The sequence below is a fragment of the Paramormyrops kingsleyae genome, chromosome 1, assembly GCF_048594095.1.
Source record: "Paramormyrops kingsleyae isolate MSU_618 chromosome 1, PKINGS_0.4, whole genome shotgun sequence".
Classification (NCBI taxonomy): domain Eukaryota; kingdom Metazoa; phylum Chordata; class Actinopteri; order Osteoglossiformes; family Mormyridae; genus Paramormyrops; species Paramormyrops kingsleyae.
In genome coordinates, this window is record NC_132797.1 from 6,425,731 (window position 1) to 6,447,302 (window position 21,572).

Genomic DNA, 21,572 nt, shown 5'->3' on the forward strand with positions numbered 1-21,572 from the left:
TTCAGTCTTGCAGATGTAAATAGTGTGGTCTAAGCCTTGTTTTTAGCATTGCCAAACTGTTTACACCACTAACCAAAGTTGGAGGAGCGCTCTAAGAGAGCTGATTGTAATTGTATAGTGATTTAAAAATGAGGAAAAACGTTGAAAATTACTAGAGAGATCTGGAACAATTGAACAGTCTGAACTGTAGTTGAAACACCTGTGACCTCACCAAGGACAAACTTTCAGACGCAACGCCGCATGCGAGGAGGAGATATAACCAGCAGCAAATGAAAATTCATATTCAGCAGACCTGTTTGGCATTAGACACTAAACACTAACTCACACCCCCGGGGCAATGAAGAGTGACAACTGGGCAGGGATGCTCTGCATATGTACGCACCAGTGGAATTTGGAAGGGGACCAACAATACCCCGGGGGGCAAAAACGTCAATTAAAAAAAAAAGCTTGTTGTCCCAAACTGCTGTTTGAGAGACAAGAAAAACAGGAAACGTTTTCCCAAATGCTACACAAATGCTAAGGAACTTGGACAGTCTTTAAATGTCAGAGGGACCCATTGAGCGACAGGCAGACAAGCTTAGATATGGAAGGAGAGGACAGAGTTTTGTGGGCCAGACATGTTACAGATTTACAGTATCAACCAGGGGGGGGGGGGGGGGGGATCGCCAATAAGACCTTCTCGCATTCAATGGCTCGATCCCGTCTCCAAAGACCTGCTGATGAATCTCGACAAACTACAGAAAACAACAGCTTCAACAAACCTGGGAACAGTCACCAGGAGACCATCACGAGAAGGTTTGCAGGTTCCTGCACAGCTTCCCACATTAAACTTCAGCTTTATCTGTAGACTAGTGAAATAATGCCACACGTGATAGAAGTTATACACTCAGACACTGTGATGTAAATGAAGACAGTAGATCTCTGCACCATGCAAGACAGCATCCGGGGAACTTTAAGGGTCACATCCAAAGATTATTCATGCTTCTGTCAGATGCTATTTATTTTCAGGTCAAAGAATTTAGCATAAACATCTTCAAAAGGGCCAGTTGCTCAGCATCTGAAGGTAACTTTACCAGTTTCCTCATCAATCGACATTCCATCCATTATCAATTACGAAAACTTAAAGAAGAAAAACATATTAATAATTAGAAACAACTGGATAAACAATTAGCTAAGGCAGTAAATGATTGCATCATTCTAAAAATACACATATGAACTAATATATTCATCATTTTCACTGTTCAGTATTAAAATGCAGAGGTTAAAGGTTGCAGGGATTCAGACCAACTGATTCCGAATTTATGAGAATTCTGCTCCGTGTGTTTCTGCTGCTGGGGACCATTAATGTGAAAAACCTTCTTTCAATGGAAACGGCGCAATGGGGTAAGCGATGCCACTCAATGCTCGCGTTTCAAAAACGTGGCCTGATGCACTGAGGGATGCTAGAAGAGATTTAACAAAAAGCCGAGAAAACAAACACTGATCTTTAATCACGCTGAAATCTCAAGCGTGTTTGTCGTGTAAGTGTACTCCAGAGAGAAAAAGAAAAGTGCCATAATACTCTTTCTAAGCCTACTGAGAGGTCACAAGAAGTTGTATCTCAGCTTGTAAATGTACTTCAACACTTTCACACTTCAACACTACAAATTATTCAATTAACAAACTTGAACTCTTTATCAAACTCAGACTTGAAACCAAATGACTTAAACTAAGAGAATAAACATGATCGTTTAAACAATTCAGACTTCACTAAAGACTGATATACATTCAAACACACATTTTTTCACTTTTACTTTCATTGATCTAATGAATACATGTCACACTTGACACATACGAATAATATGATTCAGTAGAAACTGTTACTTACAGTATGTGCTCTTTCTAGCTATTTGGAGTTACATGCGGCCACAAACTACTGACCCTCACCAGGATAAGTGGTTAGAAGATGGACAGATGAATGGAGAACTTCAAACAGCATACATGATAAAATGGGGCCAGAATTCAACACAGACCACAGATTTCTCAAACTCATCCTAAGTACCCAATTACCAGGTTTAGTAGGTCCGTATGAGCAGGGAAATCTGCAAACTGTGTTGCAAATTGGCCCTCTGGAGCGGAATTGGCAAATCCTGCCGTACAGGTCCACACAGACATGGGATCATCAGGTCAACTTTATTAGTTAAGTCCAAAACATTGAATAGCATTTATTAAGTGGTTGTGTAATTAGGTCCCTGCACAAGTGAATCAGCTGTAGGTAAAACCCGAAGGCACAGTAAACGCTACCTTAAAACTGAACTTGCAAAAAAAGGAACTTTTCTGAAGACAGAAAAATACAGAATATGCAAGGAGAGGAACAGCACACCAGCAAAACAAGCAACATCATCCGGCAATTCGAGTAACAGAGAACAGCAAATTTACGACAAACGCTGCTGTACTGTGGAGGTTCTCCTAAGGCACGAAGCCATACAAAGCCGGATGAAAATATCCCCAATGGGAAAGAAATGCCAAATAGACAAAGAAAACAAAATCTGAGCTGTGCAAGTGAAGGCCAACACATATACTGTATAAATTTACATATTATCCTCCCTGGTGTATTTAAAAACCTTGTACGTTTATTTGGTCTGGCGCTAATGACAGAATCCACCGTGAAATTAAAACTCCTCTAATTAAATAACTTATTCAAATATACAATACCCAACTACCCTTATTTGTAAAACAAGATTTATGGGTAATTTTTGTCACAGAACGATTAAGCATTTGGTTCCTGGAAAAGATGCTTTGCATTTATAAATGCGGATTTGGATAAATGTCTGTTTTTGGGCAGCGGGAGGAAATTTACCCATGCGGCCCTGCGGTGGGATCTGAACCCGCGACCCTCGAAAGGGCAGGATATGGTTCTAAATCCGAAGTTTCCATACCGCTATATGCACACTTAGGGCTATTTTAAAATATGCCGAACTGCGTTGCCGCTTTAATACTTGAGAGTGCGAGTGTTAAGACCAAGATGGTGTGTTATGATGAGGAAAGGGCAGCGATTACAGCAGCAAGTGTCGGGGACCAAATGCGAGCCTTGTGGTTTTGGGCAGAAACCTTCAGCCATCGGGGGACACGACAGAAATGCAGAAATATAATCGCAAGACATCGCTGGTGCCGCCTATGCAGCGGGGGTCCGCAGTCTAGCGTTGCCCCGCCCGATGTGGTGTTTTCCACTCTGGGCTATAATTACAAAAACGTGTAAAAACGTTAAAATCCTCGAAGCCCGGGGGAGAGCATTTCGCCACGTTAGCGTCTGACCGCCTGCTGCTGGTATATTAGGGGCTGTTTAAACCTGGGGAGATGCCTGATCTCCGAGACCGGACACCCCCCACCCATGCACTTGTACGTTAAGCCCATGCTTCATCTAAAAGGTGCTTAACTGGGGGAATCTATCTGCAGGGAGGGGCTCTCAAATATCCTTAGCCTAAAACTCTGCTATGGAAATAAGGGTGTATAGTCCTGATACCTGGGAAATTATAAAAAGTGTTCATGCACCATTAAATACCATATATTGTTAAATCGGGGATTCATTGTCGGTAATAGAGGTTGTGTATTAAAACCATTCTCAGATTAAACTTAGCTGATGAACGAATACAATAGTAACCTTGAATCTAGCCAGGCAAAATACTGTTTTTGTATCTCGGTACAAAATAACAGAAATTTACCGAAAAACTAGCACACGTGTAATTACTACCTGAAACCAAGACAGGTTTAGTCGTAATAGTATCCTTTCAAACTAAACACTGAGACTAAAATCAGAAATCCTGCTACTGTCCAGCCCCGATGGTTTAGAACAGTGAAGCACTCTTTCAAATAAACCCCTGCAGCTTTGTAACTGTTCAGTGTTGGACCATAGACCAGAAATATCCTTGCAAACATCGAGGGAACACTTCAGCTGTCAGAGGAATCACTCCTGAGAGTTTAGATATTTAAGCAATGGTGAAGCAGCAAAATATATCACAATTTCTTGTACTTACGGGCATGGTTTAAGTGTGTAAAAGAGGTTTAAAGAAACGCAATGCTTGACATTTTACATATGTGGGAAACCCTTGAAAATAAACAGTGTTTAACCGCCTGGAGCCTTGAAGGAGGACAAAAGATGGGTTTTAAAAGCTTCTTACTGAATTTTTGGAAGTCACATTCTTTTTTTGAGGAGAAAGATGGTTTGTTTGTACGACTTAATTATGACGGAGACCTTTTTTATCAAAACATCATTATGTCACAGCAGGCTTTCTTTGGCCAGCAGGCAAAATGTGGAAGAGGTTAATGACGTTTGCAGGATCAAGTGTCGCTAATTTAATGCAGCGGTTCTCTTACCTTGCAGAGCATCTCTAATTTGAAAACAGGTTGTGGAGGCAGATGGACCTTCTGATTGGCCCTGCACTGTGACTTCAGGTGCGACCAGCCCAACCACATCTGCTGGATGGTTTCAAGCCTCCGGAAAGTTCTGTACATGCTGCACTACACTGTACTACACTTAAAACGGCAACCGATGGTCACTCGCTACCAGACACTGTACCATCAAGCAAAGCATGAAGAATTCATAATGAGACCAAGGGATTCGAGTTCAACACACTGATACTGGTGAACACAGGAGCTGCGTCGCATGAGACCTCAGAAAATCTATGTGACAATTCATGTCTTAGACTGAAGAATCTACACTGTCGAGTATGCCAGGAATAGCTTGCCTCTAAAAAGAAGTGCTAAATATTCATATTTCCATCCACGCATCTATCCATCCCTCCATTCATCTCTGATTGTGTGGCAGGCATTCCAAGAGTTACAGAGTGTGATTCCTCAGGCATGGATAAACTCCTTCACCTTTCAGCCCCGTTCGTTTTTGTCATTCTCAGCAGACAATGGCTGCTCTCTTACTGCGGCTCTGAACCCGTGGTCCGCATTAAGAGAGTCCTGGGATTTATTTTTTCAAGGAACACGGCAGGAAGTGTGAAACCGGCAGTGATACAGAACCCACTCCTCAAATTCAAGCCACTGAAGTGAAGCATTATCTGGATGCCGCCAGTATTATTAAGAGAAACAGATGTGAGATCATTCTATAAAAAAGGTTAATCGCTGTTGGGATGGCATGAACTTCCTCTTGGTCATTTAAAAATGCATAAGAGCAGGGGGATGATTATCAAAGGTCACTTTTCATTTAAGGGAAGCCCAGCACTGCAGGAAAATAAACTGACAGCACAAAAAAAAATCCTTAATATAAACAGCTCACCATGGTACTGTGACCACTGGGAACATAAAACTGGTTTTGGACAAAGCCATGCTGGGGCCTCTGTGAGCGGGTGAGGAACAACCAGCGTCGAGGGAGAACCGTCCAGGGAGATTAAACCAGTGGTTCTGGATGGGAGCAGCTTTTCCAAGAAGCAGCCATTTCTGCTGGAGTCGCCTGGGGTTAAGAGGCACCTCACTGTTCATTGTCCTGAAGGGGAGCAGATCTGACATTCAGCGCTGGACAAGATGTAGCGTATCTCCCCCTTAATAGACAATGGCAACATAAATGCCCAACAACACCCCCAAGGCTGGGAGTTAATGAAATGACATACATGTTATGTCTGTATTGTTTTTTAAATATCTCCATATTGTAGGACTTAGTTTTGCTCTTCAGAGATGCTGCCTAACCAAGAGTATGTTCTGTACTCCTACAGGGTATATGCAGGAAACCTGAACGGAGATCATTGCTTTCTACAGGACCATCATGGGGTCGTCTTTGCTGAACCTTCCTGAAGATGCAGGTGATTGAGATACTGTAGATGTGCTTTTGGGGTCTGTCAAAATAAGCGACGGATCGTTACTGAATTATAATTTGCATTTCTCCTGTCAGAACATCCTTCTGACTAATTATTTAGAAAAAAATACAGTTTAATATCATATGTGTTTAATCATAGGCATTGCAATGGCCTTTTAACTCAGTGAAGGAGTTTGGATGGTAGAATGGATTCACCACAGGCAGATAGAGAGGATTAACTGTGTCTTACGTGTCTAGACTGATAACGATCTACCCTGCTAGACGGAGCAGAAATGGACTTTTGGGTCGGATCCTATCATTATGAAATCACAGGCATCTAAGCCTGTCAGCGAAATGCCTCATCCCCCACCAGAACCAACACCCTTCAGGGTGCGGAAAAGACGTCCTGGGGAGCCAGGCCAATTCACAGAGAGAAGTATGTGCGTTTGTGTATGTGCTCAGAGCCGGCTGTCAGTAGTAGAGTAATAACTTCACTGCATTGTCCACCTGCTGTTGTTCCAGCTGTGAGCTGACAGAGCACCGTAGCTAACTATATAACGTCCAATGGAGGCATTAACCTCAACTGTTACATCACAGAGAAACGCCTTCATGCTGGGGGTTGCGACACAACCAAAAAATGTTGGCAACGCTACCAAGCCGATCCCACCTACTGTAATGTTTATGCCTGTTGGTGCAGATGGATTTTCTTCTTGGTGTGGGCCTGCCAAGACCTTAATGTATGACGTTTCCAGAAATCCCAGTGAGATTCCCATTCTTGTATTGGCTCGCTGACAGAATATAACTGGCCTGTTTTCTGTTACTGACCTCTTAAATCAATACAGAAATGAAACCATAACATACAAACACATGCTAGATATGTCAACAGGTACTGAAACATTTCAGGTTCAGGCTCAAAGAGGATCACTGCTGCTGCGGCTTTCAGCAACTTGACCGGAGACTCTTTGCAAGCTTTAGCCATGTAAACAGAAAAAATATGCAAAGGACTTCTGATAAAACAATACATACTGTCAGTGGCCACTTTATTAGGTAGCCTGGTCTCGTGCCCAGTAGGACCCCTTTTGTCTCCAGGGTCAAAGGTTAACAAGTGCCTTCCGAGAAGCCTTTCTGCACACCACTGTTGAACCGAGCAGTTATTGCACTTGCGGCTTTCCTTTTAGTTTTAACGAGTCTGGCTTTTCCCCATTTACCTCTCTCACTAACACGTTTTTGTGTTTTGTTCCTCACTGTAGACACTGCAGTGTATGAATTCCCCGGATGGATCGCTGCTCCTGCGGGGACCGTCACATGTAGGCCCAACAATCACGCCACGTTCAAAACCGACTGTATCAGGCATCTTGCTCGTACACCCTGTCTGTGTGATGGATGTATTCATTTGCAGTCGTATGATTGGCTGTTTGGGGGGCAGCAGACCGTTTGCATTAATGAGAAGGTATACACACAGTTATACACTTAACAATGCTTCAAGGTAGTTTATGCACATTCCAAGATTAGCATGTATCTGAAGAGGGGTACGGGGGTCCTAATAGTCATATTAACTAAAGAGGAGTGGTCTTGGCTTGCTAGAGCACGTACAGGGAGAGACCCCCTCATATTCCCAGAAAACACACACTCAGACAAGTCACCATTCATATCCATTCTTTCCAACAAGTGCAACTTAGCGTGCTATAAGAATTTAGGCAGCATATTAGGCCTTAGGAAACCTAAAGATGCATGCAAACCTCCACAAAGATCATTCATTACAAGTGTCAGGAACTCTGACCCAAAGTCAGACTCAGAAATCATGCATACAGTATATCTCCTTACCCAAAGATGTGAGTCGGTGATTCATTTACAGTATAGGTCTCTTAATCATTAATGATTATGCATTTTGTGAAATATCGGATGAATCTACAGAACATCCAGAAAACACATGGGTCCAAATTTTCGTTGCAATTTTTTGTCGGCAAAGTTTTACCAGCTGTAAATAATGAAACAGGCTCGTATTCTCAGACGATTTCAACAAAAGGCATTTCACAGGGTTGCAGATCCGACAGTGACACTAAAACTGCACTTGCCATGCTGCTCTGTTTTGGTGATGCTGTCGCGGGGCACCGTACCACAAGAGTGCTGCCGTATCTACAAAGTGACCCATTTCTTGGGGTAAAGGGCACCATGCCACGTCTCAAGCACATATCCGAGTGAAACTCCCCGGTCTTTCAGAGCAAACATTTCACTCACTTACGAATACTTTTGCTAGACTAAAAGAATGTTGTTACTCCCAGAGATGCACAGCATATGCAGGGATACGATGGAGGTGATAGGTAAAGATCCCACAACCATACTAACACCTGTCTCATGCCCCATCAGCCGCGACAGACACCAGAACAAAACAGCTCTCGCCCCGTGTTGTGCACACCTTTCCACGAGTGTTAACTTGTTTCCAAGTTAACGCGGCATTTCCAAACACCATTCCTGCCTTCAAACCCACTGCGTACTTAACACTTAAACATGGAAAATTCCAGGTCTTTTTTAACTGTAATTACAGGACTGAGATTGCGAGACAGTACACACCACTGAGGATTACAGACAACGTTTATTAGATACAAACAGACATAAACAAGTGGATACCAAAGAGACACACTGCACGGAATGCTGTGGGGTCTGAACAAACAGCGCTCTGATCACCTCATCCTCACGCCAAGTGTCCTCCTTGTGCTACCCCCCCAGTGTCACCTACCTTTGTGGGACAGCCTCAGTCTGGGGGAGCTGCTTCCAACCGCCAGGGTCGTACTCTGCAAGATCATCCCCACCAGCAGCAGAAGGGAAGCCCATTGATACCCCGGAACTGCCATCACAACGTTCCGGTCACTTCAGAGAGCGGGACGCTCGTTTTCTAGAGATCTTCTGGGCTCAATTCCTGGCGGGGATCGGTTCCATCCAGCCGGCGTGGATGCGATTAGAGTCCACCTGAGGAGGGGAGCGTCTTGCCAGATGCCAGCTGGTTGGACCTCTGAGGAGGCACAGGGGAGAAGGTGGCTGAGGGGGGTGAGATGCAGTCTCCCGATGGTTCTGTTTCCAGTAACTGTCAGCCTCTCTCCAAATACTGTGAATCAGCCCTTGCTGGCTTCTCCTGACACTCTGGAGGGCGGAGGGGGGGGGGGGGTGCATTCCAGGGCCCCTCCTGCTTGGCTGCCAGCCCTCCACGCGTCAGTCAGCAGCCGTCACACCCCCATTGCAAACGGCCTGCTTTGAGAGTGCTGGGGGGGGGTTAAACCTTTGACCTCAGAGATGGGGGCGGGGGGGGGGAGGCTCCATGCACTCAAGACCACCACCCTGCAGGTTCAGGGCCGCCCCCTCCCACACGTTCAGCCCCCGGTCGTGTAAAGCCTGTGCAGTATCTCCTTTGTCTGTTCATCGGGCTCCAGGGGACGTTCCGGAGGGGGGGGGGGGCATCTGCCGATGCAGTAGGGGACATACAGCCCTTATAGGGGGAAACCCCCCGTCTGGGGTTTCCCAGTTTAGCCTTCATGTATATGGTGATGTTAACAGACACGTTTTATACCTCACAATTAAAGAGTGTCAAAGTCATAATCAAGAATATATATTAAACAGGAACATTAAACATGGGATTCTGTCAAATGCAGAACCTTCAACATGACAGGAATAGATCAAGTACTTTTTTGTTACTGTGAAAACACAGCTCAGTATGGTGTGTGTCGTCCCCCCCGCCCACGGATTTAAGTTTAAAGGAATATGCATGGTGTCTATGGTTACCGATGCTCATTATGGAATTCGCACAATTCCACAATTTCCTTTAATGTCCACATTTGGTTCCTCTTAAAATTAAACAAAATCCATATTCACACCAGCAATATGCATGACCTCCAAATACTGGACCTAAATTATCAGTATATCGTATAAACTATCACACATATATGACAGTTTTCCTAAAGCATACATCTTCAGTTTTGCATGATGTTCACATGTCATGACATTTCTTCCACATAAACGTACAGTCTGCTTACTTTAATTTCTGTAAAAGTAACAACAGTTACACAACTGGAGGCATTTGGGGAATAAATGAAATGACAGAACATCCAAGAACATTTCTTAACCTCAAGGCGATAAAAAAGGATGGACACTATATTTTAAATTAAGATCATAATATTGGGACAAATGATGCATTTCCCCCCTCCCAGTCTGAAGCTTTTATTTCAGCTTTAGTAAGACGGCCACATACATGCAGACAAAGCCACCGTAACTTTGTGTGAAAAACTGTGTTGCATTCCTGATGTGGACAATTACGGCGCGTGGAGCGATTACATGCTGTGCATCGGCCCACAGTGCAGCTCAGCTGCACGCCGGCAAACGCGTTTCACTGTTTACGAGCCTCAGGCGCAGGCTGTTATGAGACGAGGCTGAGTAGCCCTACAGCAGATGGTCGTCATGACATCACCTATTTAAAAAAAAAAAACTAAATAAACCATAACAAAGGCTTGCGTGTGTAATATCCAGTGCCTTCCCCCCTGAGACTGAATGCACATCTGCACCAGGTGAAATTAGTGGCGTTTGCTTTGTGTTAGTAAACCTAATGACCAGAGAAAGTCCTTCACTCAGTTGGAGGCTAATTAAGTAAGCAAACTCCTCTGTCAACAAGTCATTTTCCTTTTATTATGCAAATGTAATGCCAAAGTCACCTTTCCATTTTAGAAAAAGGTAAAAAAAAAACAATATTTTAACTAAAAACTATTTTATATTACAGATTATCGATACAACACTTTATCACTTCAAGACAGAGACAACTGGGAAGATAGTTACTGCACAAATGAAAATTATTACTGCCGCACGTAATCATTGATGCTCTGACGTCAGAAAATGCTCATGAGCTGACCTCCTAGGCTCAAAATATTGGACAAACTGATCTGATTTCTTGTTATCCTGGCCCATCGCAGTATAGTGTGTCGATATTTTGTCAGTTCCATACAGGACATTCACCAAAACCAGGACATGAAGAACAACTTGTAACTGTACCAGAATGACTTGTCCGTTCCTGTAGAAAAACAAAGCACGTCTAATAAAGGCTGCTTTAAATCTGCAGCTCCGGAATCAGATATCAGGCATAAAAGAGGTTCAGAGGAGAGGCCCAGAAACCAATTTATATTGCAAAATCCCAACTGTCAGAAACAATCAGCGATCATTAATGGCCATCCAACGCAAAGTGCTTTATGCTCCTTTTAACGTGCGAGATCATAATTGCGGCCGTCAGCACCTTTCACGTCGCATTTGCAGCGCGTTGAGCAGCCAGATTCACTGTCAGTGTGTTTATGAGCTATGAAGGCAAGGACAAATGCGTGAACACAGCTACAGTACAGAGGAGAGGACGGTGACCTCCGACAGGAAAAGCAGGACTAAGATCACACGGGTTTCTGAGGCTGAAAAGCTAATGCGATCTTCAGACTGTAGACAAAGCTGAGACGAGGCTGATGTCCTTTAAGATTTTAACTTGATCTTGGAGCAAGATGTACAGTAACATCTACTGCTCTACTCCCAACTGCCATAGCCAAAACAGTATGTTGGCACACCTTGGTGGGGTGACTCAGGGAAGAGTTAAAACCATGGTGCCTGTTCAGACACAAGTGGTCAGCACCAGCGGCATGACCTGAATCCCAGTAAGAGCACGTGCCACTTACATACCTCCAGCCAAGTCTGTCTACCAAGAAAAACCTTGAGAAGCTCTACTGAATAATGGGTACTTATGAAATTTTCATTTTTTTCTGCCATGTTTCAAGCTGTCTTTCATTTAGACTTAGATGCAAGTTAGTTCTAGATATCCGCAAGTATGGAGAACACAAGTGCAAATTCATTTACGGTCACCCTGGTGCAGGTATCCATACAGGCACTGAAGGATATACTGTAGTTGTACCTGGTTTATAATTTAACGCTCAGCCTTTGCCCTGCAACCCTGGGAACTTTACAAGCGTATCCACAAGTAACTTCCTATGTTTCTAATAAACGTCCTTTTCAAGTTTTTAATTTTTTATTTAAATCAAACTACAAATTGACACAAACTCCATTTGCTCATTTACAATCCACATGGCTATAAATTGTTTAGAGCACAGAAAGGTTTTTATTCATCGTAAACCGATATACACATCTGGTTGTTATTCCAAATCAATGTCACAAATATAGTAATTAGATATTAACATATGCATATATTTCAAAAGCTTAGGATCAGAATGAAACTGATGCCATCTAGTTTGAAAAATGCTATATGCTCACATTTAAAAGGACTTAATGTTCCCTGAATGGCCTTTTGCACTTCCTGCTGATTTTAATAGCAGTTAGGTTCTTGCTTTGTTTGGACGATGCTGTGCAGCTCTTGATCTAATAGAGTAGAATATAATACAATAATGATGGAATAGCAGTGGAACACTGCTTACACTGGCACTGGGCATCCACTGGAAGCTCAGAATAACTGGACGTATGACTAACCAACACCCTGACAGTCATACAGTATGTTTGTAATGTGCTACAGTATCTGCCTCACTTATACATCACTTTGGACAAAAGTGTCTGCAAACATGTCTCACTAGAGAGTCTTAAGAGTAGCTCTGGCTAACCGCGCACATTTCATTTAAGGTTATAATCAAAATAGTCGACCAACGGACTTAACACACTATAATCTGCCTCTGGATGGCTCTGCGACGTTCAGCCGGTTCTTAACCTCAGGCTCCGGCGGGCTGTATGGCGAACTGCCGTGCTGCCTGGGACGCGGTCTGAGCCGTGGTCTCACTGGAGGTCCTTTTAGAAATCGCTCTCCAAGCCAGTCATTTTCACTGCACACATTTGATCTACCCACACCCCTCCCTGACCCCATTTCAGCGCAGTAACATTTGGACTCTGATGCAAAAGAACTTTCACTTCTGTGATAAAAGCAGTTAATACATTCTCCGATATTCCAAGTGACTTATGGTTTCCGAAAACCAGAACAATGCCTATCTTTATAAGACTAATGCAAACCTGCTATTACCGCAGATGCTTTTGCGTAATTGGATTACCATGACAACATGGTGAAATTTGGAGTATGCACTGAAGGAGGGAAGGAACACATATTGCTTACCCTATGTATTAAATCACGTGTCTGATAACACACATAACCTATTACCATGCTTGCCTACTGGGTACCAACAAACCGCTTATGTAACGGTGCAAAGTGCCAAGATAGAATACAATTATAACCTCACAACACCGTTACAACACCGTTGACTTACTGAGACTTGACGTTAAACAACTTCATCCAAAAATCTTTCCAAAACAAACAATTGCTAAATCTGTGCATAATACCTTCTGTTAGCTGGTCAGGTAACACACTTAAAATGCAATTTATGTAATACAGAAGTCCTTCTTTTTCTGACTGGCATTGGTTACATCCAGACTGCTAAGGTTTAAAAAGGCAGATATTACATTAGCCATTTTCAGGTTTTGTCCACACTGTCACTACAGGGTCTGAGTCAACTGTGCTAAATTATTGCAGTATTAAACACAGGTGGGGACTCGAGTCAATGACTCGCAACTCGACATGGACTTAAGTCACAAATCTGATAACTTGGAACTTCACTTGGCAAAACTGATGGAAAGACTTGACGTTATAATCTCCCCTCTGGATACCACAACATAAATTTTATAATTTCAGTGTGTATTAATTCTCTGCTGTCTGCATTTTCATACGTCTGAATGCAAGGTATCCTGAGATCGTTGGAAAGGATGCATCACTTTCTGCATATACACAGACATTGTGAGGACAATCGAGACAGGGTGGAGGCTCTATTTTCATTTTCTGCTTATGAAGGTCTTAACCAAAAATGTACTGTGGCGGGTTTTTGTTGCAGAAAGTTTTAATCACTAAAGGTAAATAAAACTTACATAGGCAGGGGCTCAAGTTTCATGACTCACAACTCCACTTGAGTCACAAATTTGATGACTTGTGCCTCAACAACAAAAATGGTTTAACAAATCTGTTGGAGTTTTTTGAGGAAGCTACTCAGGAGGTTGATGATAAGAAGGCCTATGATGTCATCTACTTAGATTTCCAAAAGGCTTTTGATGTTGTCCCCCACAAGAGGCTCTTACTTAAACTCAAAGCGACAGGTATTTTAGGAACTGTAGCAACCTGGATTGATAACTGGTTAACAGATAGGAAGCAGCGAGTAGTTATAAGAGGCACAATGTCACAGTGGGCCTGCGTTCATAGTGGGGTACCGCAGGGTTCAATTTTAGGACCACTATTGTTCTTAATTTACATAAATGATATAGACACCAATATATACAGTAAACTGGTGAAATTTGCAGATGACACCAAGGTGGGTGGTGTAGCAGATACTGAACTAGCGGCTCAGCAGCTACAGCGGGATCTTGATTTAATTAGTGACTGGGCCGATACCTGGCAGATGAAATTTAACATAGACAAATGTAAGGTACTCCATGTAGGGAGCAGAAATATAAAGTACAAGTATTTTATGGGACCTACTGAAATAAAGATAGCTGATTATGAGAAAGACCTTGGTGTGTATGCTTCCATGTCTCATTCTCGCCAGTGCAGGGAAGCAAAAAAAGGCCAATAGGATTTTGGGGTATATCTCCAGGTTTGTGGAGTTTAAGTCAAGGGAGGTAATGCTAAGATTATACAATTCCTTGGTGAGACCTCACCTAGAATATTGTGTGCAGGTTTGGTCACCATATCTTAAAAATTGCGACCTTAGAAAAGGTGCAGCATAGGGCCACAAGAATGATTCCTGGTCTTAGAGGAATGTCATACGAGGAAAGGTTAGGTGAGCTAAATCTGTTCAGCCTCAAGCAAAGGAGACTGAGGGGGGACAAGATCCAGGTCTATAAGATTCTAACAGGTTTCGATGCTGTTCAACTGAATAGTTACTTCAGCATTACTTCAAATACAAGAACTCGTGGCCATAGGTGGAAATTAGCGGGAGAACATTTCAAACTGGATTTAAGGAAGCACTTCTTTACACAGCGTGTAGTCAGAGTATGGAATAGTCTTCCTGATAACATAGTGCAAGCTGAATCCTTAGGTTCCTTTAAATCAGAGCTAGATAAGATTTTAACAACTCTGAGCTATTAGTTAAGTTCTCCCCAAGCGAGCTCGATGGGCCGAATGGCCTCCTCTCGTTTGTATAGTTCTTATGTTCTTATGAAAGACTTGGACTCAACTTGGACTTGAGGGCACATGACTTGAGACTTGATTCGGATTTGCAATGTTTTGACTAGTGACTTGACACTGACTCGCAAAGGAGTGACTTGTTCCCATCCCTGGTATTAAACCTATTCAAGTAATAAAGGACTGTAGACCATCTGCCAAATCTGCACCCTCACCCTCACCAGTTGCATTACAAAGAACAGAAACACCGAGGATGGTAAAAAAATCCCCGGATGTCGTTATTGCCCATGCATCCCAAATTCGTTCTTTGCAGGCAGGTTTGCAAGACCACAAGTATGGGGTGAATCTCAATACCAAGAATGCAACAACCATACTCGTGGTCTTGGCAAGACCAGTCTTGCTAACTTGCCTTCAAAGAAGGAACTTGGGGCGCAATGAATTATGGGATTGGTCTCGTTCGGTGAGGATGCAATTGATGTATTCTTGATATTTGGGGTGGAACAAGACCAGCATCTGGGGATTTTTACTGTCCTTGGTACTTATGTTCTTAGTATTGGAACTGGTCTTCGGCAAAGGAAGATAGGTACACCTATGATCTTTGCATTCTTGGTATTGAGAAACACCCATTGTCTAATTGGTCATTTAGTCAACCTACACAGTTGCTGTTGCTGACATGTATGCAGCTAAAGAGGACAATACACAGTGCGAATGCTGTATATTTGCACAAAAAGACACTAATATACTGGTCACTGACTTGATTTGTGCATGCCCAGTATAGGCTAACAGCTATGTCATAAACGTTTTTGCTCATTTCAAACAGTGCGGATGGAAGTAGTTTCGAAAATGACGTGGGGATTGAGATAATTTTCATTTGAATGCATAACAGTGTGTACGTAGCAAAAGAGATCTAAATTGGCAATTAATTGCAACTTCGACTCAGGCAACTATGGGGGCACTGCCCCCCCCCCCCAAACTCCTCCCATGCCTGACAAAGAGAATAAACACTCCATGGCTACGTGCTATTTAACGTTATCCAGAAAACATCAAGACTGGCCGTCGCGTTCATTTATACGATGTGATACAACATGGGATCTGGACCTCGTCAAGATCTTAAGCAGGATCTTTAACAGTTCATGATTCCAAAATAATAGAATGTTTGCTTTGGCTTAATAATGTGCAGGAAATCATTCATATCAACAATAACTGTAAGAGCTGTGTCTTACTCCTGTCACCTCGCCTCATGTGACAGCTCTCCTTCCCTTCCCCCTGCTGGGCAAATGGCCTCAGCTTCTAAACATCTAAGGAAGATCAGAACCAAGTCGGACGTGTGGAGTGGTGGACGAGTAAGCCTCCAGACAAACTGTCACACAAACGCAGGTGTGCCATGTGATCTGGGTTTGGATGGTAGTGATGTGGGTGTCCCTACCAATATTGTGAATGTACCATGTGTGTTAGGTGGGAGGGGGCTGATTTGATGCCTCCCAATGTTGAAACCAAACCAATGACCTTCTGCTGTACATCTTAAATGGGGAAATAGACCCCCTGCCACTAAAGGTCCGAAATGAGCAAAGCATGTTTAATGTAGCCCTGACTGAACTGTAGATAAAGTGACACCTGTTCAAATGTATAACACACATACTGTATAAATCACAATAAATCTGGACACTTCTACAAATTCCACCTAGTTAAAAATGCTGAATAAGACACATTTTAACAACATTTCTCTCCTCACCAAAGTACAGCAAAGAAAATAAATGTGGCTTTGAGCTGTACTTAATTTCATTGCCCAAACTATAAGTCAAATGATTTTTTGATCACTTGTTATTTTAACGTCTGACTAACTTAACAGATTCTATTGCAAACCAGGTGAAATCATGGTATGGTTTCAACTCGGTCACTGTGCAACCCTAAACTATTATGGACCCCTCGCCAGCACGCTGCTGTTTAACCTCGTGATCGCATGTGCATGTAGTTAAAGAAAAGAAAACGTGTTTGTGTTTGTAAAATCAATGCTTGGCAAAATCCCCACGAAATCCGTGGCTTTGCGGTTTCCCGCAATTCCGCGAAACATAAATCAGTAAAAATATTGCAGTGTAGCCTAAATGAATCAGTTGCATGACTAAAATTCCATATCCAGTTTACACAGACTGGCTGTCCTGACATGAAGTAATGGTGCTGGACCCAGAGACACCCCGTGCTGGATAGGGATGCTGGGCCCATGGGTGCAGGGGGAATCAAATACAGTCACCCCGTTTACACAGGTGTTTCTCATGTGGCATTGTACGTCCAGGAGGACCAATGTACTCACATTAACCTAAATACTGTTTGTTCAGTCCCGCAGATGGTCGCTGTTTGTTGTACTTGTTAAAAAAAATCGCTGCAGCTCCTAAATAACTATGTTGACTTTTGCGAGATTAACAGCATAAAGGTTTACTTACTGATGTTGATTTAAGCAAACCGAACACATCGGAATCATATGCTACCAGTATTATACACTATATTGCCAAAAGTATTGGGACATCCCTCCAAACCATTGAATTCAAGTGCAGACTGGTTCTACAAACATTTGTGAAAGAATGGGTCACTCTCAGGAGTTCAGGGAATTCAAACGTGGTACCGTGACAGGATGCCACCTGTGCAATAAGGCCATTCCTGAAATTTCCTTGCTACTACATAGTCCAAGTGGTATTATAACAAAGTATAAACAATTGGGAATAACAGCAGCTCAGCCATGAAGTGGTAGGCTACGTAAAATCCCAGAGCGGGGACAACGCATGCTGAGGCGCACAGTATGCAGAAGTCGCCAACTGTCTGCAGAGTCAATAGCTACAGACCTCCAAACTTCATGTGGCCTTCAGATTAGCTCAAGAACAGTGCGTAGAGAACTTCATGGAATTGGTTTCCATGACCAAGCAGCTGCATCCAAGCCATACATCACCAAGTGCAATGCAAAGCGTCGGATGCAGTGGTGTAAAGCACACTGCCACTGGACTCTAGAGCAGTGCAGACATGTTCTCTGGAGTGACAAATCATGTTTCTCTGTCTGGCAATCCGATGGATGAGTCTAGGTTTGGCTATTGCCAGGAGAACGATATTGCCTGACTGCATTGCGTCAAGTGTAAAGTTTGGTGGAGGGGGGATTATGGTCTGGGGTTGTTTTTCATGGGTTGGGCTTGACCCTTATTTCCAGTGAAAGGAATTCTTAGTGCTGCAGCATTCAAAGCCATTTTGGACAATTTCATGCTCCCAACTTTGTGGGAACAGTTTGGGGATGGCCCCGTCCTGTTCCAATATGACTGCGCACCAGTGCACAAAGTAAGGTCCATAAGGAAGAAGATTAATAAGTCTGGTGTGGAACTTGACTTGCCTGAATAGACCCCTGACTTCAACCCGATTGAACACCTTTGGGATGAATTAGAGCGGGGACTGCGAGCCAGGCCTTCTCGTCCAACATCAATGCCTGACCTCACAAATGTTCTCCTGGAAGATTGGTCAAGAATTCCCATGAACACAATCCTAAACCTTGTGGACAGTCTTCCCAGAAGAGCTGAAGCTGTTATAGCTGCAAAGGGTGGACCAACTCCATATTAAAGCCTATGTATTAAGAATGGGATGTCATTAAAGTTCATGTGTGTGTAAAGGCAGGTGTCACATTACTTTTGGCAATATAGTGCATCCAAATACTTAATGTAGTGCTAACTGCCACAGCAAAGAACGCCGCAAAAGTGCCATTAAAAACATAAACAGTTAGACTGTCCTAGGCCCATACCGCAGTAAAAATGCTTAATGCGGAAAAAGCACTTAACGTAGCTCAAACAACAGTCCGAAACAACAATTTAGGGAAACCAAACCTCTCTCATACTTTACTGGTCTTAGAAACTGTTTCCAAATGCATAAAACTGTAATTAAATTTTATAGACAATTTACAAGATACACACAAAAAAACAAGGAGGAGACAAGGCGTCAATGACATATTTTCATGCTAACACTCAAAGACAGATCCTTTAACCATTAATTCTTCCACAGAAACTCCTTTATAAAAATACTGAATAGTATGTACAAAATAAATCAGTGCAAGGCTGTATCACCAAACTATGTTCAAAATGTGAATTTGAAATTAGGTTTCTGAAATGTGAGAGAAACATTATTTGAGAGAAATTTTATTTTCTTGTGTCACTGTTTTTCATATTATGGGCACATGGGTTTCTATGGAGACAAAAAGAGCTTAACGTAAATTTTATCATTTTGATTTTGCATTACACCTGCGTTTGGCAATAGGATATGTATATGCATTTCATATGTATGTGTCAGTTGGCTTATTTTTAAAATGCTGATGAAGATGGCATGACTTGCTGGTTTGGTAAATATTGCTAGAACTGGAATCATGTTTTCAGTTGAACAGATGATTACAAACTGTAAAATGTATTATTTTCTGCAGTGTGATAAACAATGAAAACGGCATTGTAGCATTTGGGATGCGCATCAGGCAATGTGGCGGCCAAGAGCAAATAATATAAATAATCGTGTATATTTGGTGTGTATTGTGTTGATATTGTGCCATATGGTAATGTCATATGTAGTGTTTAATGTTATAGATGATGTGTGTGTGTGTGTGTGCGTGGGTCAGATATACATTACATCATGGAGACCAAATGTGATAAAAACTTGTAACTTGACTCAAAAATCTGTCACAAAGCAACACACTTTGAGACAGAGTAAAACTGGGAGCTAGACTGAGAGATAACCATAGCTACTAACATGGAGTAACAATAACAATGACATGGACCATGCATCCCTTAACTGGCTCCTGAGCTTCCGCAGTCCAGAGGGACAACTGGCTGGCTGGTAGGAGGGGCTGGCGGAGTTCAGCTTCGAGGTCTAGCATCACCCCAGGAGGCTGCATGGATGCTCTGTCTCACTGGCTCGGTCATCATGGCGGGCTGTCACCACTGCAGCTTACAGGGAGGTGGGACCAGCTCGCCACAGCAGCAGCTGCTGCCCGCACAGCCGCAGACAAGGATGCCTGTCAGGGCATCAGTCCCTTGTAGCTCATTACAGGGCAGTGCAGTGACCCTGTGCTGGCTAGGCTGAGGGCAGGTAACCAGGCTGTAACGCGATCAGCCTCTTGCCTTGAGACCAGAGTCTACCACTCCCAATGGGGCACTGTGGAGGCCGCATAAGGACTTGCTGTACGGGCTCTGGCGATTGCAGGATGGTGCAGGGCAACTGGTGCAGCTGCTGGTGCCCTGCAGTCTGTGTCCCATCATGCTGAAGTCAGTGCATGGAGCCACCAGGGCCAGGAACTCTGGGGTGAAGAAGACACTGGGGAAGCGGCGGCAGGGCTTCTCCTGGCCGGGCTGCCGGCAGGACACCGAGCTGTTCATGCATTGCTGTTACGCGTGTACGGCTTGGAAGGGTCCTAGCTGGCAGTCCTGTGCTTCCCTGCAGCTGTACCTAGTGGACACCCCCATGGAGCATGTGGGGGACGGACATCCTGGACCCCTTTCCCTGCACCGAAGCCAGGAACAGCTACATACTCGTGGCCATGGACTACTACACCATGTGGCCCAAGGTATATGCAGTTCCAGACCACTGCGCCACCACAACGACAGTGAAACTCCTGCAGCAGATTTTCCAGCACTTCAGGAACCCAGAGAAGCTGCCCTGTAACCAGAGCAGAAATTTCACGCTGCAGGTTTTGGGTGCAGTGGTGGCTGGGGATTGCTAACACTGTCACTGTCCCCCTTCATCCTCAGAGTGATAAGCTGCTAGACCATTTCCAACATACCCTAGCTGCACAAATGGTGATCCTTGTCGACCTTGTCGACTGGGACTCCCACCTTCCCCTGGTCCCTCCCCTGGGCTTATCATACAGCAGCGCGGGGGAGCACTAGCTACACCCCCCCACCCTCACATTTGGCCATGACCTGCTGGTGTTCTGCTTGCCCCCCCCCCCAAGCTGGAGCTGCCAGCGGCACCAGGACTGGACTGTCTGATCCAGCAGTGTGTGTGTACCATGTACGGGCTGGCCAAAGAACCTCAGGACCCGGCCACGACCAGACAGAAATGGGCAATGTCACATCTACTACCGGGGACAGGCCTTCCTGCCCAGGGTGCACTGCCATATCTGAAAGAGGGGGCGGCTACTCAAACTGCACAGCCACTAGAGAGGCCTCAGGGACATCCTGGAGCAAACATCTGAGGTGGTACACAGGGTGCGGATGCCAGAGTGGCTTAGGACTGTCAGGCTGCATCTCGACCTCCTGGCTCCATACCAACCCCTGGCCCACTTAGAGCAGCCATCAACAGGACCGGGGGTGACCCTGGCAGTCAGGACCAGGGGTGACCCTGGCAGTCAGGACTGGGGGTGACCCTGGCAGTCAGGACTGGGGGTGACCCTGGCAGTCAGGACTGAGGAGGATGGTAGGGGGCTTGGGGCCCAGTGGTCATATAGGGCTCGGTGATACCCAGAGCACTACTGGGACTTTTTGGGGGTACCGGGGTGGGTTTCCCCCTAGGATGGGGCCAGCGTAGTGCTAGGGGCAGCCGTCAGGCAGTATGTTGGCAGCACATCATTTAAGTTTCAAAAACAGAAAGTGATGGAAGCTAAATTATTAAAACATG

The 21,572-nt window shown here is 44.0% G+C and overlaps 1 protein-coding gene across 1 annotated transcript in view; it reads right to left on the reverse strand.

Moving 5' to 3' along the window:
- Window positions 1-8,901, reverse strand: part of sema3e (sema domain, immunoglobulin domain (Ig), short basic domain, secreted, (semaphorin) 3E) — a 34,458-nt gene extending 25,557 nt beyond the window's left edge. The window contains exon 1 of the mRNA XM_023791397.2: window positions 8,514-8,901. Within this exon, the coding sequence (XP_023647165.1) occupies window positions 8,514-8,628 (115 nt within the window). The 5' untranslated portion in view covers window positions 8,629-8,901. The remainder of the gene's footprint in view (window positions 1-8,513) is intronic.
- Window positions 8,902-21,572: the final 12,671 nt, after the last annotated feature.